Below are 19,657 nucleotides of genomic sequence, written 5' to 3'. Positions count from 1 at the left end.
GGGGTGTTAACAAGATGCGGCCTATTTGGCTATGGGAGACCTACGCATCTTCATTAATTGGTATAATTCGTCAAAAAACTGTGCTCACGCTTCCTCAACTTAGCTCTTAAATCAAAGAGAGCGTAGCTAAAAAAGAAATAGACCCAACCTTCCTGCTATAGATATCCAAGCCTGTTATTCTTGTTTCAAACAGACCAAGGCTGTTTTGTACAGTGTTTTGCTGTTTAGGAGTTTATATTTAACGTGAGCAGACAGAGTGAATTCCAGCTCTCTCCCTCTCTGCGGCTAGCTGGGACCAGTGTAGCCAAGGCAGAGAAGGGTGCTGTGTGTCCTGCTGACCCACCCTGCAAATGAGAGGGTGCTGTGGTGCAGTGGCTGCTCCTAATTACTACCAAACAGCTGCAAACACATAGGGCTAAAACGAAGGGGCCCAGCCATACTGCCAGGCCAGGGGACAAGCCCTACAGTGTGGGGAGGCCACAGGCAGCCCGCTGTGCTCCTGGCTACCCTCAGTTCACTCCCACGCCATGAGGCCCCCGCTGCAGCCCAGCGCTCCTGCTGCCTCATCAACTTCTCTGGCTGAAATTGCAGGGTGGCAGGGGAATCATGTCTGTAAATACGACCGCACTGACAAAGAAATGTCATGGTCCCTGTTCAGCTGGCTGGGACTTTGGGGAGGGAGGTATGTCTGTTTAGATTCATGCACACCATGACAGCTGCTGAACTCTGGTCCAAGGCAGGAAGGAAAATAGAGGAAGACTGTAACCTTCAGAGAGGTACAGAGCAGAATTCTTTCTCAGAAACAAAAGAACGATATAGTAGTATCTTGTAAAATAAGCTAATATGATAATACTATTTTACTTAAACTGATGGATAGAAAATTGTGACACTCACCTGCCTGTTCCTCTCATCCATGATCCTGGTGATCTGTATCTTCTTCCGCCCCATGGCTGCGTCCTTTCTGGTCTCTCTGACACCTCAACAATATCAGAAAAACAACACGATTTCTTCCCTCACTCTCCTAGCACATCGTGCAACAGCCTCTCTTCTTGTATACGCTCTTTCTTCTCTCTTCGCAATGCACTCTTCGACAGACCACACCGACAATCTGCAAGAGGACAAAAAAACAAAGACAGAGAAAGAGGGGGAGAAAGGAAAACAGAAAGTTAACTTGACACTCAACAATGTCTCCTTCGGCACTTCAAAGCACCGGAGGGCTCTGTTTTCTGTTCTCAAGCACATTCAGAAAGTATGAGACCCACATGGCGTACCCTTATCTCCTCTGCTGTTGAACCACAGCTGAAGTCAATGAAAGACGGCTTCACACGTACAGGGCAGCAGCTACAGTATACAAGACTCACTGACTACACGATTAAATGCATACACTCAAACAATGGCAAAAAGAGCCAGTGACACACATTGATCACAATACTTTGACCACTGGTTGGAGCCATTAATTCTGAGTATTTGAATAATTTTAATTGCTAGACAGAAGTTAGAAGCTAATATTTTAAAGCAATAGTTTGACATTTTGCGAAATATGCTTCTGCTTATGATACTGTCCAACAGTAACAAAATACACCTACTAGCACCTCTAAAGATCACTAACTAACACATTACATCTTGTATGTTTAATTTGTAAAAATAGTTAACTGTAAAAAGTTGGACCTAGATTTATTGAATCTCTATTTGTTTTGGTGTTTAACAAATCTACGTTCACCTTAATAGAAAAAGTTTGTCTACCTTCCCCTGCCTGCAGTGACAGAACAGCAACATTTCCTTACTCTTCCTGAGCTGACCCACCCTGATGTCAGCTTTGCTCTTAAAATGATTAAGAGAGCACCCAGTTTGGGGCTGACAGTAGTTGAAATCTCCTGGGCTGGAGGAGAAGCTATGGGGGGTGAGGAGAGTTGGGGTATATTCCCACATGAGCTTGTAACCTGGCCAGTGGTTCAGACCGCACTGTTCCCCAGGGAACATCTAACTCTGTCCTGTCTCTGCTTCTCTGCAAGAAGAGATATAGCCCCCTCCCTGGAGGCGCATCCATCACTTACACCCAGCAAATAGAAAATGTCTAAACAACTACATTTCCCCTATGAGTACAAATGCAGAAAGGTTAACAACTCAGGCCATTAGATGCAGTCAGCAGTTGTGAGGCGAGGAAGCCAGGGGCCGAATTGGCAGTGAAAACGAAAATGACCAGTTCCAGTGGCACACAGTCATTATGGGTTACAGATGGACTGGCATTATGGTGTCTGGCTGTCTGAATCGGGGCTCCACTGTAGTCAAACTTGACTGAGATCACCTTGCTAACTACCCACGCACGTCTGTCTGAGCCAGGAAAGTAACTGCCTAAACCCCCACAAAGAATTTCCCCAAACCACATCACAACAGGCCAGGGAGAATGACGATGTTCTTGTTCATTCACCATTTCACACACACTGACAGAGCAGTGTTTGAATTAGAGGAAGGTCAGGGGGGTTCAGCTCCCCCAAAGACATAGGAGAGAACCGGTAAGAAAGTAACACAGGGCGAAATTAACACAGCGATTTTGTCCGAGCCCATAAAAGTCTGATATGCCGAACTGTGTCAGCATGTACAGCGCGCAACTCTTTTCAGAACCGCAGATGATCGCGTGGTTACGCCATGTTTCACAGAGTTATCCCCGCTGTTAAAAGCTGTTTTGGATCACGGTAAATAAATTCAACCAAGCTGTAATTTTGTTTCATGTGTCATAGTCATAACCATCTGACAGATTATTTACTACTTTAACATGTCAGAGTTTTTCAGTAAGCAAGTCAGGTTTAACTGTCAGGAGTCATTGGCGGGACGATAGTAACAGATGTTTCTTTCGTCCCTCTACAGTAACAACGTGAAAATGACATTAAATATTTTTTTATTAACATAAAGGACATAGTATTTTTGCAAGTACATACTAACAAGGACATTGTCAGATATTTTTTATAAAAACAAGAATAATATAAATAAGTTTATACCGTTGTGTGTTACTTTTGACTCACATCCCAACTGACGGGGTCGAAAGTAACAATGTGCAACTTCCATTCAAAGTCAAATTACACAGAAGAACGTTTGTGCAAAATAGCACCTGGTATTGACAGAACACACGTGTCACCACAAAAATTAGTTCCTGTCTGTAACGTTATCTTTTAAAATTAAAATTATCTGAAAAGTGTTACTTTCATGCCGGTTCTCCCCAGTTGAAACCTTAAATTAATTTATTGGAATTGGTGGTATGGAAGGAATTAATTAATTAATATAAAGACAGAAATTTGTTTGAAGTTTTCTTTCATTTTGAGTGCATGTCAAAACAGAGCTTTGGTTATACAAACAAGTTCAATGCTTTTTTGCTGAACAGGCAAATGATGAATTTGACAGACAACTGATCACTGTGGTGTATTTTATCTGCATAGATGTTTGTACAGTACGTGTGATCTGTATTGCTTGAGGAGGTTTATAGCTACTGTTTGTTATTTATCGGTGATCGTAAATAAAGTTTTATTTGTTGCCTTTGAATTTCGACGCATTACTTTACAGTCTACAGTTTTATCCGTGCATTTATGTGTGAATTTGGTGTTTGTTGGTTTAGAGGAATTTATCTGAGGTGGAGTAATCTGTAATCATCTGTTGAGGCTGGTCTGGTCTGAGGCTGGTCACAACAAGTTCTGTTCTTTGCAAATGTGAATGTGACATGAGTGTAAGCAGTGTAGCAGTGTGCCCCATCTAAAATAACAATCTGCTCCTAAAAAATGCTGCAGTTTTGCTCATTTTAGAAAAGTCCAGTGAAATTGTACGTCAGAAAGAATCGAGACACTTTCACACATACACGCACATCCCTTCCTCTCCTCATACAGAGGAGCTGTCATAGCAGGACAGTTCAAGTCTAGAGGCATAATAGACTGTGTCATGACATTTCTCTTACACAGATACGAAATGACAAGCTGAGAGGGCCTTCAGACTGCAGGTGTGCCGTGCTCCCAACTTAGTGTCCAAATTCATCCAAAGTTAGTCGAAAGCGAAAAAACATCTCGCTGACAAAACCTCATTTTCAGGATTTGAATGATCACTCTAATCGAATGCTGCGGGTTGATCATACCACAACATACTTCGCTGTAGATCAAATAATGCAATTTCAATCTCCAGAACTAAGTGGGAAATGTTCAGCTCGCACCACTAGACATGTCAGAAGATGGTCAGATTACAAAGGAGAACAATGTCTGTACTGTAGCAGAGTACATGTTTGTGCGTGACACTCTGACTCCTCTTGAGTGTTAAAGCAGGACAGAGTGCCTGTTTATGGCCCGCATCATGTGCTCTTTGTGTGTGTGTTCAAGTGAGTGTGTAAGAAACAGAGACGAAGAGATAAACATAAAAAGAGAAAAGGAAAAGGGGCAAACTGAGCCTGGAAGCAGGAGCAGGACAACACGAGGCTATGAGTCCACCTCAATAATTACTTGTGTACTCAATGTAAACAGGATGAAAACCCCACTGCAAAAGTCACACTTCAATAAGTCATTCATATAATTCTGCAAATAATGACAGGCCGAATAATAGTTTTGGTCATTAACCTTATTTGCTCTCAGGATGCATCAATCCAATTTGTGGGATTGGTACTGGCGCCAAAACTGACCTTGTTAAGCGGATCAAATCACGCATCAAATAGTTTTCTGTTCTGCTCCATTCATTTACAGCCATGCGCTAACGTGCTTAAAGCTACCACTGATACTTCGCTACTTTCTGCATGTGCTGCACAATAAATGCATTTTAATGTAGAGGAAGAGGTCGGCCTTTTCTGTGAAACCAGAAGCGTCTCGCGTGGTTAGCTAACGTTAACACGTTTTACTCCGCGTAGTTTTTCCAACGGTAGATTTGAAAAACAGGGACTTTTGGTTGAGAAAACAGACAGAGCACCGTGTAACTATACAGGGAAGGCCTTTTCCATGTGGACGCACAGAGGACAGTGAGTGCAGCATCAGATCTGAGCATCTCCGCTCACAGTACCTCGGAACTATTCTGTCTGTACAACACCAGTAATCCTACAGCACAAACTGTGTGTTGCATCTATTAAACAAAACATCATGGTCTGTCTGTTGTAATGAGGTTGATGCATTGTAATGTTGTAACTAAATAAAACCTTCGAAACAATATAATTTGGTGTATAAACGTCTTCACTTGTAGTTAAGAAACGGTTTGTAGTTACAGCTTCATGTATTTCTAAATAAATTCTACACAGATGGTATCAAATCAGAATCAGGTGTTGGGGGAAAAGTGGGTGCATCCCCAGTTTGTACATACAAAGCAGCACATTGTACAACAGCATCTCATCACATACTCAACTAAAAGACCTTGCTATGATACACCTGCTCCATCTTGATATAAACCAGTCCAGCACCTCTGAAAGTTGCTTACCAAACATTTGTAACACATAAATCAATGTGCAGAGAATATGTCGCCATAGGAACGACCACATCAGCCTGGCAGAAAGTCAATATGACTAACAGAAGGAGTCCATGCCTTACTGTAAAATACACATACACGTTTTGGAATACGCAGTATCTATAAAAGTATCTAAGCATTACAATCGTTTCTGACCAGAGCCGCTTTGGTCCTCCGTGACGAGGTGTGAGACTGGTCAAGTGACAGGAGGGCCAGTCTGCCTCCTCCTCCTCCCTCAAGACAGACCATAGAGAAACTGGGAGGCTTGGTGACAGGCCTGGCCCTTTCACAATCAATAAAACATGCTCAATTCCCAGTGTAATTACTGGATCCAGCAAGTCCCCCCCCCTGTGTTCACTCCACACAAAGTTGAGGCATTACTCCCTCAACTGTTGTCCTATATAAAAGGTAACGTAAACTTATATAGTAGATTTATGTTGCAGGGTTTAGCTAATGAACAAAAAATGAGGTCAGCGTTATTCTGTGCTTTTGTAATATGATAAAATTGTATCAACTAAATCTACACCACTATACTTTTTCCAGGCCACATGTCAAATACCCAAGTAAAATCTAATATCAAAGGTTAATCGAACATTCATAGTATCCTGTGTTAAAGAAGCGCCCACTATGTGCGGCAAGCATGCCTGCACTTCTTTGAAGGTGATGGACGGCAGCCAAAGTCTTGAGCGTAGCCGTGACAGTTGCACTTCCTGTGCAAGGCAGCGTCAGCCTCAGTATCCTACCACAGACCCGTGGGCAGACAAGACTCAACTTCCTGCCCCTCCACTTCCTGTTATTCAGGACCCTTCTACATGCCCCTCTGCGGGGGGAGTCAGAGGGAGCCGGGCGAGAGATGAAGAGGAGGAAGAAAGGGAGGGACCACCTTGGGGACACCCTTCCCCTCTGATCCTTCCCCTTATTACCGTCCTGACTGAAAGTCCGAGACTAAACAACAACAGAGGCTCATCTCTTGTGGCTTCGCTCCGTGTGCTTATTATGTTTACTGGAAGGATCATTACACAGGCTGGACGACGTGCACCCGCTGCTCGCAGCCACTCACTTTACAATTAGTAGGCAGAGACCTTTCCTTGTTATTCAAACACTCCACCGGTTACATAAGAATGAATCATGGCTCTCGCAATACGAGTTAATGTACATTGAAACAACATGATCATGACAGAACTACAGTTCTGATAGGACACAACAGCCTCACGCATGTAATCTGATGTGCATTGATACGGGGATTCTGTGAAATAATCCGTGACAACGTTCGAAAGTGTATCGAACTCAAAGTGGCAACACTGTGGCTCGGGTTGTGATTAGCTTCTGTCAGACTGAAGACGTAAAGCGGAGCAGACTAAATCCACAGTTTTACCGATTTTGTTTCAATGGAGCCTTGACACCAGCGCAGTAGGAAATGAACATCCACCTCTTTGTTCTTGCTTTCATCAGGAGGTGTTGTACCTGTAAATGGGGCTGTTGGCCTGAGGGGAGTGGAGGCAAGCCAGCCCTCTCACACTCTCTCCCTCTTCCCTTTTGTGCGAGTGCGCTTATCTCCCTCTCCAGCAGTGAAAGGCAGGATTGTGGCCCCAGCAGCATCACTAGAGTTAATGTCTCCTGATGCTAATCTGACACACGGCTGATCCCTCAACAACCACTTTCTCCATCCCCTCTTTTCAACCCTCCCCCTTCCTTCCTTCTTTCTTTCTCTTTCTCATGATTTCTTTCTTTCTCTTTCTTTCTCTGGTTCTTTGAACTCACGTTATACATCCCCTCACCTCAGTTTCCAAGGCAACTAATGAGATATAATTAATAAGAGCTATCGCAAGGGCATGCGAACAAAAAAAGTGAAAAGGGAGGCTTTGAGAAATGCAGCGAGAGGTGGGGCAGTCTGCAAAACATGGACTTTCTGCAGCACTTCCCCTTCCTCTGTAAAGCATTGCTTGGGGTGACATTTCTCATGCCGGAGAATGATTTAAATCACATTTAAAGGAGGGGGTAAACTGATTACGATATGACTACCTTGAAGGTGGTGAAAGAAAATCAAACACATACGCGTACAAAAGAAAACCCTGCAGGCCAAAATCTTGAGATTTTAAAATGAACACTGGTAAATGTTTCATGAATTGCCTACAGATTTAAAGCCACATAAGAAGGTCATCAAGCATCTTTCTTGTCTTATTTCCTCAAGCAAATATGTTTCCTCTACATATTAAATCAGACTGAACCAAACTCAATCGAGTAAGATATAAAAATGTGACCTGCACAGTAGGGACAGTCACAAAGCCAGCAGTGAGAGCCCGCACTGAAATGGCAGCCAAGCAGACAGCGAGTGGTTAATCTGCCCTGATGACTGGTAGCTCAGTCCAACTCTCCAATGACCCAGCTGTAATCCCACATTGGATCAATGCAAGTTCAAACAACCCTCCATGCTGCTAGCACCTTGCTTGGGCTGGGGGATGGTGCTGTAAAACAGGGACCAAGAGACAGAAAGCTACTTATCACCTCCAAAATGACATCAAAAGGAAAGAAAACCCCACAGGATGAACCTGCTCACGCTGAGAAAACGCTTCAGTGCAGGCCACGTTTTAGACAGCCGACTGAATGGAAAGGATGACGCTCTTCAGATAAATACCGGGTATGTATCCAATCTACAAAATCTGAATGACGACGAGTGGATATAACAACCAAAAACCAAAGGACGCCACACGCTGACAGTATTACCAGACAGACATCCTCCATCTCACTCTCACAGTACTGTCGGGGGATGAGAGGACTATGCAAGGTGACTTTGACTAAGTGCCTTGGGGTTTCATGAGAAAACGCCATTGACATTACATTAATTTCATGTCTCTTTTTTAACTGACTTAGTGCCACAGAGCCCTGGATAGCAGGGAAAAAAATGAAACAGACATTTTTGCTTTAGCTTCAAGGCACAGGCAGTGGAGATCTAGAGGCCAGGAAGACAACAGTGACAAATAGGTGACATGATCAGCTACCAACTTTTTCCTCACTTTTAAGAGTCATTCAACAGAGGGACGAGACACTCGCTCAATGGAGCAGGATAAATGTTAGTCAGAAAACTTTCCACTGGCACTTGACGAGTGGTTGGGTTTGATAGCAGGTGTGTGTATGAAAACCCGAAAGAAAACAAGAGAGAGAGAGAGAGAGCGTCAAACGGAGAGAGTGGGAGAGAGAAGACAGTATGACTGTGTTAACTATGTGGAAAGATGTAAGGGAAACAAGACTAAAAGAAGCACCCCGCGCCCATCCCATCCCACCTCTGTGGTAGTGTGCGGCAGCGGCGTTGTAACATAATTACTGCTGGGACACTTCTATTCCCAATGATCCATTTGCGTCAGTCAGGTTTTCGAGCCCAGCCAATGAATGGATTCTCAGTTTCTCAAGGATAAAGAGATGACCCTCTCCTAACAGTTATATCCATTTCATGTAGAAAAGCTACTCTCCTCCTCAAGGTAAATCCCTTGATGCACAATTGAGCGAAACTTTTATGAACAAAGAAAATGATGATAACTTCCTTGATGCAAGGCTAGGGTGATGAATTATGTCTCATTAAAAATGAATGCGCTTGCCAACTGAGAAATCATAGATGTACGATACATTTGCTATAGTGTCCTACTAGCCCCAGTTTGTGCCTCTGAAGTATCACCGTTACATTTGAGTCACAGAGCTACGCATCCGAGTTTCCGTTAAATAATAATCAAGTGAAAAATCCTGAAGGTCGTTTAACAACACTTATTTATATATATGTATTTCCACAAGTCTTAAAGACTCTTCTAACCATCTGGATGAAAAAATATCTCATTCACCCAACAATTTTTTTTTCTTAAGTAGTTTATGTTTCTGCGCTTTTATTCTAATCCAAACAAATGTGGCAGTTGGAATTGACATTTCTCCAGGCCCACATTTGTTTTTATCATATATACTGACGTTTCTTTTTCTATTTCCATACAAAATATCGGGTTAATATTTTGATTGTACTTTACAAAAAGAGCAAAAGCAATTGTAATTTCTGGCTCCCCAGATTAGTACATACAGATGCAACTTGAGAAGCGGGTTAAAAATCTCTTCTTATTGTGCAGCAGACTGAATTTTTTTTCCATCCAGATGGTTCAGTCTCTGAGGATACTGGAAATACCTTCAGAACAACTATAAGTGTTGTATGAAGAGCTAGATTTTTCAGAGATCGCTGGATATTTATTTTTTGGAAACTTGGATGCTTAGCTCTGTGACTCAATTGTAATGGTGATACATGAGAGCTGCTAGAGCTTCAAACTATTAAAGCTACAGTATTTCTCATAGTAGCACAGAGTAAAGCATCATGAGAAACTTCTCTTATTAGGTTAACCTTTTGACCCTTAGAAATAATTTTTAATCAGCCAATCTACAGTATGTCTGGCTATATCTGTAAAATATAATTGACAGACTAATGGCTAACTACTCACTTCATATTAACGCCGGTGGTTTAACAAACTATGTCTCTGAGCAAAATCCCTCCATCACTGACATCCCTTATGACAGTATGTCAGTTTAACAAATCAGTGTCTTGACATGGCACTACATCAGTATCCAGCACTCTTTATGGATGAACACTTCCTGTGTCACACTGCTGATAAAGTTCACTATTTCATATTTTTATTTATTTTTGTGAGGTAACTTGCTGTAAACTGGTGGAGAAAATATTCAAATGAAGCTCTTTCTGTTTTTCTAACACTTGCACACAAACACACAGGCACGAATACAGTAAAACTAATGCATGCATGGTCCTAGAGGTTTAAAAATTTGCATAGCATTACAGTGTGGTGCTGTGGTCTGATATGGTACGATGGCATGTGTCCATTTGCAGGGTTGTCTATCATCAGATGGACTTCTCACCAGGGAACAATAATAATGCCAACACCATAGGGAGCAACAGTCCCCCACCTTCCCAGGAACCCTGCGAGCTGTGTTAAGTGCCATGGCAGCCTTTTGATGTTGTGCAGACCGCAACTCAGAGATGGTAAACAGCAAAGATGAACCAAGATGTTCCTCCAGGGGGAATCCACAGTGTAAGGATATTAGGGACGTCATGCATAATGTGTCTCAGCAGCAGCACATTTACCCGATCTCAACACGTCTTTGGAAACACTGTGGATCCAGATTAGACACTGAGATTCCAGATATTCAATTCTCCCCCGGTGTTTGATGATCAGCAGGCAGATTTAACTAAATGAGGAGTGAGCGCTGCAGAAAGACAACAGTTTTTGGTACATACAGACATGCAGTCCATATTGTTTAGGATTATAGTTGCTGTCAGCCTTCAGAGAATGTCTGCTTTTAATGGGAAAAAGAAAAATTTAAAAGCTCAGAATAAATATTTGATTTTCTCTTCCCATTTTTATCTTCCACTCGATGCCTCTTTCCCACAGTGTTCCATTACATAAAAGGTTTATGCAATCTGAGCAGTGAGGATGGCCATGAGTCATAACAACAGTGAAAGGGGCTGGCTAAAGTAGCATTGATTTTTTTTTTCTGACAATTTTATGTTATAGAATTAGTCTGTTAATGATCTCACACGGGCCTGTTATTCACACGTTTCATTTTAAAGCAAAAACATTTCAAATAAAGCAACTGCTCACCCATTTCTGGAAAGACAGTGTGACACATACAGCCTGGAAGTGGCCGGAAAATGTTTAAAATCTGGGTTTGTGAATGTTTGTCATGGGTTTTTATGTTATGAGGTGTCTATAGCGTCAGACTAAGAGACAGTTTTCATTTTGAATAATCAGAGTCTGCTTTTGTGAATGATGTGTTTTAACAGTAAACAGCAGTTTCCACAGCAGACTATCCCTGAAAGCCCTATTTCCACAGGGCGGATGGGGCAAAAAAAAGTGCATTTCTTTATCACAGAAACAAGCTGGAAAACTGGCTTCAATCCGAAAGATGTTTTCTCTTGTCTTTCACAATTTTACAAAAATCTATTGACATGAATGAGCGGCTTTCACTGGGGAAAAAATCTAAGAGGTATTTCTGCAGCTACAGCCCACAGTTTCTCCCAAATCAGATGATGTGTGCTAGCTGTCACATGAACACTGTGTGCAAACAGTGTGATAGAGAGAGAGGGAGACAGACAGAGAAAGGGAAAGAGAGAGAGAGACCCCCACAGGCCCTGCTGCCGCTCGCCTCTCCAGGAATCTTTTCAGTCAAACTGTTTGCTGGTAGCCTCTGGTCTTGAGTCCCAGGGCCAGCGGCTGATGATGGATAACCCCCCATCAACCTCCATATACGTTCTGAACACCCCTGGCAGTTGGACCAGCGACAGAGGTTGAGGGGAGGAGGGAAACAAAATCAAGAACAACATAGTCTGACAAGAATACAGGCTGGCAACGGCTCACTGGTGGAAACACTGCACCATTTTCAACTAGATTTGTGGCCCACAGCACACAGATGGAAAGTGGACTGGGAGAAAGGGAGAGGACAGACGGGCAGACGCACAAACAGCGGGCAGACTCAACACCTCACTCACAATCACAGTCACACTGTAGAGAGCTGGGATCTAGAGACTGGAGATGCAACGACAATACTTTCTTAATGCCCTTGGTTTTAAAAGACCAGTTTTAACTGAATTACATTTTTAAAAATGGGAACTATGGCCTGCCAGAGCGCAAATATTTTGAAATTGTGTCCACTTGCAGAGTAAAGAGAAGTAATATTTACCCTTTTAGGATGCCGTCTTACAAGGCTTACAAGGCTTACACTTCCCCTAAAGTGTGCAAGGTCAAAAAACAGATTCATCCTGAAACTGCACGTGCAACATAAACACAAGTGTAAAAGAACATGCATAAGGCGTTGCAATGTTCATGCTGCTAGAGCTCAGCCCTAACAGCAGAGAGGAAGGCAACTTTGAACTACAAGTCAGAGCCCTGCGGTGGACGGGAGCAGCTTCCAGAGAGCAGAGAGGGCTGGGTCACTTCCCTTCCCTGTTCATATGGCTGATGTGTGCTGCAGAATAATGGGAGGAATCACATCCCCCCCAGCTGTCCTGGTTCACAGGGCTTCTCAGACAAACAGAAAAACAAGGATATCACAGGCCAGACCTCCTTCCTGCAGCTGGGGAGGCCACAGGGCCAGCCCAGCTGCAGGAGATCCAACTCTTCCTTCCAGCAGCTACTGGACTTTTAGTCAATGCGCTCGCTGTAGGAGCTGTGACACCCACGTCTCACAGCTGTATTTACTACACCAGCCATTGATAAACACTCTTCATGGACTTCTTGATATCTTGTGTAACATAATATGAGGCTACAGTAAATGGTGATAAAGGCAGTAACTGATGTTTCAAATCTCCTATTTTTGCACTCTGTAACAACGTAGTAAACAGCTTCATCACACGGAGCTTACCAGACTTTGAAGAAAGTTTACTTTTCACACAGTTCAATTGTTTGTCTATTTGTGATGCTTCTACTTAATCGACTCTATACAAAGCCAGAGAAGTCAAATCTCCAGTGAGAGATGCTTTTTAAGATCTACAGTAGAACATCAGGAATTCAATACAGTGGGGTATATTAGCAATCATGGGAGATCTTTTGATCTAGTAAATTAGATTATAATATATTCCTTTGATTTATGTTTTTTTCAAAGTCTCATTAAAATTCAGTTAAAATGCAACTCAGCAAAGAGATGTCTTTCTTAACTTCCTTTTCAACTACCATTTCTTCTCTATACAAAATTCAACTTAATAATATCACCACAGTATTGCATAGCAATGTAGGCAACTCGCTAATATTACATGTTACATATTACATATGTCTGTTTCATGTAAACAACAATAAAAAAAACAAGCTAAAAGACAATGACTAACCAAACCACAGGACACACGAGTTTGGGTTATATGTCCTCTAAGTGTAGCCCACTCACTTTTGAGATGATGCTCAGTGTGATACTGTGGTTTTTCTTGCACTCCAGAAAGCCAAAGCAGGAGGAGGGGGCCTCTTCGAAAGGTGCTAAATGACGTGACTTCTCAAAGTCATCACCTTTGCTGTACCGCACGCTTCCACGGTCTACCCTCCCAAACCACATTGTGTGCATGTGCTTTTCTTTCTGCTCATTAGAGAATGGGGTTTGTCAAAACTGTAGCCAGCAACTGAGGGAACAAGAAATTATGTATGGCGCTTTAAAATATAGAGGCTAAAAACACAATAATTAATTCAAGATAGAGAGTAACAGATGTTATTTTAGGATACTACTGTGGCTACAGTGGCTATATAACACCATGTGTGTGTTTGTTTGTATTCAGAGTCACAGTCAGCGACCCGTATAGATGTAGAGTGAGAGACAGACTAGGATCATAGTGGTGAAAGCAGATTAACAGCAGATTTAGAGTGCGGCTCTGCTCGAGGATCTTCCTCCTGATTCTCCTGGTTGAAGAGGTGAAGAGACCTCCAGTCAGGCCTCGTTTGGAAGAGCAGGGGAGACAGGAAAAGACGGCGCGGCCTTAAGCTGCTCTGCCCTGCTCAGCAGCACATGTGCTGAGTGAGCCAAACAGGGGTGGCTTACCACCAGAGGTCTCAGTCAAGGGCAGGACAGTTGAAAGGTCACTGCTAGCTGTCTTGCTATACAAACAGTGCCTCAGTGGGTAATACATTCACCCTCTGAGCTTACATCAGGCTATTAAAGGGCCTAAACAATACTGCAGATCTGCCATCCAATGGAATTTAGTTATTTAATGTAAGAGCTACATGTTTTGATAGCAGTCATTATGGCATTTATCAATTAGAGAAATTCAGAAAGTTTTTAAAACCACTTGTTTAGACAAGTAATAACTGCAGACGGAGTACTATCCATTGACTCAGTGATATCTGAAAACTGTATTGAACTGTATGCACTGTATTTTAATGTTTAAATGAAATCTCCTTTAACTTTGAATCAACCACTTCATGTAAAACAGTAAGCAGTATTTAGCAAGTTGATGTCATCTGACACCCAGTGCTAGTTCACAGCCATACCGATGGCTCATGATCACAGCACATGCAAACAGCACACAGAAAGAGGGCCAGGAACTGAACCCAGGACCCCCTTGCAGTGAGGTAGCTGTGCTAACCAAAGGCCCACTGTGACCTATTTAGCATTAGTCAAAGTCAGAGAGAAAGAAATTTATTTTTAAAAAGTGTCTTGACTTGAAATCAAAGCATTTAAACATCTATACATTTACAGCATTTCTGCTGTAAATGTATAGATCAGGTCTGACTATTGGTTAGCTTGGTCAGCTATTTGTTAACAGAAAGAAAGCAGCACAAGTCCCTCTATTTTGTCTACAGGGGACAGTCTACAGTTAACTGCGGTCTAAAACATTATCTGCTAGGCTCAAGATTCTGCATCCAACCTCCAGGTCTCACAGGAAAACGCTGGAATCTCCATATTGATGATAGAGCTCCAATAAACAATGAATCATGTTACCAAGACGCTTTTGTTGGTCAAAGGAGAAAGTTGAACAGTTACAATGTGACAGTAAGTATTATCACGGAGTTATCTTAAAAAGGAAAATACCAGTTCAAGCATGCCATAGTAACAAAACTAGTTAAACTAAGTGGAGATTAAATGCTCTGAGAAAAAAGGAAAGACAATTATTAATTTAAGAGAAAAAAGTATCTCCAATCACCTGAATGCATTTGTCTGTGAACTTACGCAAACTTTTCTGATGTTCCAGTACCTTATTGTAGCCAGCCAAACCAACTACGAAACTGTATTTAATGATCACACTCTTTTCCAGAAAACTCAACTGTAGGTAATGCTCAGTTTAAGATAACAAGCAGCCCTGTATAGATGCCACTTCAATGTTGCAAAAATAATATTTAGATAAAGCAAAAATATATTTAAAAAAAAATAGATTCACAATCATGTCAAAAATTTAAAAACGTATAAAACAATCGTAAAACAATGGTAATATCCACAATTGCTGTAATGCTATAGCTAAATTTGTAGTACAAAAGAACATCTTGGCTTACCAAACAATCAAAGAAACACTATCCTCTTTATTGGACCAAGAATGTTCAGCCTCTATCTCTTATTTTTCAGTCAATGCATCCTTGGCTTTCAGCTCTCTGGTGTTTTGTCCTCCTTTGGAAAAATGTCCTGGGAGGAGGAGAGTGGAGGAGAAAGACTTTCACTCAGTGATTCAGAGGCATCGTGTAAACGCCAGCATTCTCTTTCTGACAACCAGCGTTAATTGCAGATCCGACTCGCCCACACACTCCACATTTCTCCTGGAAGGAGAAGCTGAGACACTGAGATTGAAGTGGGATGAGGAGTGCAGTAAAAGATGCTGCAGCTGCCCGTTCCTCACACCGTCGCCACCTCTCATTTCTCCCTCTCCACTGAGAACTTGTGCTAAGACGCAAACACGCACTTACGCACATTTACAGAGACATGCAGGGGCACCCAAACATAATATGTAACAAGGCTAAAACATTTAATAAACAGTGGCAGCCATCGTGGAATATCCTCCATCTAGCTCGCATTACCACATCATCATATCGTTGATTGAATAATACACGGTGGAATCTAACAGATATGTTGTGTGTGTGTTTGCGTAATGGCTAAGGTTGAACATTTGGGGTCTCTGAGGTTAGAGCAACAGTTCACCGCATGCATGAGAAACACATTTATGATGGCTCTATCCGTGCCTTCACAGACATCATATTCATTCCTTTGACTAATACACGCCATAAATTGTTAAAATGATATTCATTTCAGCAGCGTTGAAAGAATCCCTCATCTACACATTAGACACAAGAGCTCACGTGACGTGGATCATGAGCAACAAGGCCCATTACTGGCGAGGCCTGGGGCAGCACAGAAGCTAATGACTGCAGATTGGAGGGTGCTTTACTGCTTTGCTTTAGAAATCACTGGCAGCCAGCTGCTATGGTAATGTACATGCTGTCAGAGCAGCGGCAACATAAAATGGACAGTGAAAAATACAAGTATGCTTTAGTACTGCTGCAACAACTCATGTCCCTGAAGAATTACTTTAACAATAAAATGTGTCATTGCTTCGACCTGATAACTGAGGGACATACTGTGAGTAATAATATATTTACAACCTCGGTTAAGGCAAAGTAATCCTTTTTAAACGCGTGTTAGTACACAGTACACCAAATACACAGCTTTTGAGGATGTTGATACACAGTTTGAATTTGCTGGTCCACAAAATATGCTGGATTTTATCCATTGAATAACACAAAATACACTTTACAAGTTGCAACATGTCACAGAACCAAAAGTTTTCCAAAGAAATTCATTCCAATAATAACTTGTAAAACAAGACGTGAACAGAGAACAATTTCAGGTTATGCTGGTGGTATTTTCTGTCACAGCTGAATAAAAACTACTCCCTCTGTACAATGTTAATGAGACATGTATGCAGGCATAGACTAGACACATTTGAGAAGGTCAGGTTACTGTTGGCCATTACCCACTCTGGCTAGGGGTCACAAGATGCCCCAGAGATTCAAAGAACCACCAGACAGCAAAGATCCTCTCTCACAAGCTCTGTTACTTTAAATAATAAAAAAGTGATCTTCTTCGGTAGTGAGAAGACAACAATTACCTCTATAAACATGTTACATCAATTAACCTGTTTGGGTACATTTTCAGCTAAGCTTATTTCAACCGTAACCAGTCATTAACATTTATCATCTCTCTTAAATAAAGTAATGTCTATGTCACACACCGTAGATCACGTTAAAGTGCAAAAAAGTGAGCTTTGGCTTGATGTCATGCAACTACCTGTGCTTGGCAAGTAGTCCCCTCTAGTTAAATTGATTGTTGTAGATATACAGACAACACGTATGGCAATAAGCAAGTGCAGTGCACGGGCTCACTAGGTACCATTTGGATTTCAATACCACTAACGTCAAGCAACTATCAAAACTGGCAACCTTTAGCAAAACTCAAAATATATTAAATAATGTATTTTAAGTAGGTTTGGAGGGTTTACGTGTTTTGTTTTTTTGTAGAAGTTGCATCATGTTCAAACATACAATCTGCTGTAAACTCAACATCAGACCTCAACTTCTATAAACGGGTTATTCACTGTGTGAACTGTAGCCTGCTGTTGTTGTGATGTATCCACCGTGTTATTATAATGCCTACACGTTGATTACTGTTTTGCCCAAAACGATGCGCCTGTTTTACAAAGTACAGTTAAACACTTCACACTTTCGACTCCACTGTTGAGTGTGAGGGACTTTTAAGAATCATAACTCACAAACTGGACCCTCTTGAAGCGCCGACAGTGACGCGTTTTACCGGCGTATCACCGTTTACGACGAATCCTGTAAAAGTTTCTCGCGTATGACTTGATATCAACAGCGCGCGCGTCTGACTGCACCCTTTAAACAGACACTTGGACATTTTACGGCATCAAAACCTCGCTGATAGTGTAACATGGCTGGTGTTAAGTGACACGACACGGCTTGGACATTCAGTATCTCTTATTCGGCATACAGCTCGGACCAGATAGATAGATAAATAGACAGATAGATTTACAGTTAATGTCTCCGTCGGACAAAATCCACTCTACGTCTCCCTCTTGCGCTTTTCTACTCTCACCAGCTACAGTGCCGCTGCCATACTCCGCAACATTGTTTCTATTTCCGTTACTCACCTTTACTCCCAAGTCAGTCGCCGTGTATAGACACTCTATATCGGTGGCTCCAGTGGATAAACGTAATTTCAGTTCATTTACACGCTGACTGCTATTTTAGGGGGAGCTGACAAACTCAGAAAAGCCAGTCTCCCTCTTGTCAGTGAGAGACTCCTCCCCTTATCTGACGAACTGCCTCCCTCTCTCTCCCTCCCTCCCTCTCTCTCTCTCTCTCTCTCTCTCTCTCTCTCTCTCACACACACACACACACACGTACACACACTCGGCCGTCAAAACATTAGAACAAATAGTAAAAGTCTCGCAAATAAAGTGACATTGGATCTGAGTGGTGTTGGGCTTTATACAGCAGACAACACATTGCCTACTTTACTGATTATTACTGCTATACATACACATTGTTTTTTAATATATTGCTGTTGTTTGTTATCATAATAACGCTGTACCAAACAGCCCTGAGGATGAGTCAGTTACAGTATAAAACAGACTAAACATGTGGAAACTGCGGCAGAACTTACAGGTAAAATCAACTAATAAAAAAAGAAAGTATAACTATGTGAAGCAAATGCAATAATTATTGAAGTACAATCTGTTTTCTTCCATACTGACTTTAGATCTGCACAATTACTTTCCAAAATTACTCGGCTCAAGCCTCATCACATTAGATACATTTGACGTCACATCTCTAAGACAACAGCAATGGAATTTGGCTTAAAGGGCACCTCCCGCAGCCAATGAGAGTCTGCAGCGTCTGTTGAGCAACCAATTAGAGAGGGAAGGCGGGACCTGGTTGACTCGCATATGAGCATGTCACGTGTATGTGCAGGATCAGAGGAGGTGTGGTGCACTGGCTCACCGGGCTGTTTTTATTGGCATGTGGAAGCAGGTGCGATAGAAACCCAGCACAATTATCATTTACTGTTTCAATTATGTGTTTAATATGAATAGGATGAACGTATGGCCAGGTTTAGACAGGGTAACTGCATGCACATGGGCACCTATTATGAAGAAATGTAGCAGATTAAACCTATTACAAATTAATAGGGCTAGCTGTTTCACATAGGGCTTGAATATACAATGTTGGAAAGTAAGTGCATTTACTCAAGTACATAGTTTATTCGAGTATTTTTGATTTTCTGCCACTTTATATTTTATCTCTGCTACACTTACTGCAGATTAAGATTTTATATACATACATACAGTTATATACACAGATACAAGTTGCACAAAAGCTTTGCATGTTAGGTTTCTCATTATCTCGTAGTAAAGGCACGTCATGTTGCTGCATGTTGGCTTCTATATCATATGATTTCATCTCTTAGGTCACAGGACTTCATAGACACATTACTGGATATTTCAAGTGTCTTTTGAAATTTTAAACTAGGAAGAGTCACCAGCCTAAGACACTTAAAGATTTAATAAACTGACATTCTCTGTTTTAGAAGTAGCAGTCAAAGCCATCGGGTATTTCTGCAAACAGAATCAGTGATTTGATGGCACCACGGCCCAGCCTGAACAGTGAAACAATGCGTCATTATTTAG

General features: G+C 41.9%; 1 protein-coding gene across 3 annotated transcripts in view; it reads right to left on the bottom strand.

Moving 5' to 3' along the window:
- mef2aa (myocyte enhancer factor 2aa) overlaps nucleotides 1-18,217 on the bottom strand; it is a 55,279-nt gene extending 37,062 nt beyond the window's left edge. For all 3 annotated transcript variants that reach the window (XM_070906662.1, XM_070906663.1, XM_070906664.1), the window contains exons 1-2: nucleotides 18,119-18,217; nucleotides 895-1,108 (exon numbers count right to left, since the gene is read on the bottom strand). In XM_070906662.1, the coding sequence (XP_070762763.1) occupies nucleotides 895-948 (54 nt within the window). In that variant the 5' untranslated portion in view covers nucleotides 949-1,108; nucleotides 18,119-18,217. The remainder of the gene's footprint in view (nucleotides 1-894; nucleotides 1,109-18,118) is intronic.
- Between the last annotated feature and the right edge of the window lie 1,440 nt (nucleotides 18,218-19,657).

This window comes from Enoplosus armatus, chromosome 6, assembly GCF_043641665.1.
Source record: "Enoplosus armatus isolate fEnoArm2 chromosome 6, fEnoArm2.hap1, whole genome shotgun sequence".
In the NCBI taxonomy this organism is placed as follows: domain Eukaryota; kingdom Metazoa; phylum Chordata; class Actinopteri; order Centrarchiformes; family Enoplosidae; genus Enoplosus; species Enoplosus armatus.
Note: the sequence above shows the minus strand (reverse complement) of the source record. Positions and strands in the feature narration are given on the sequence as shown.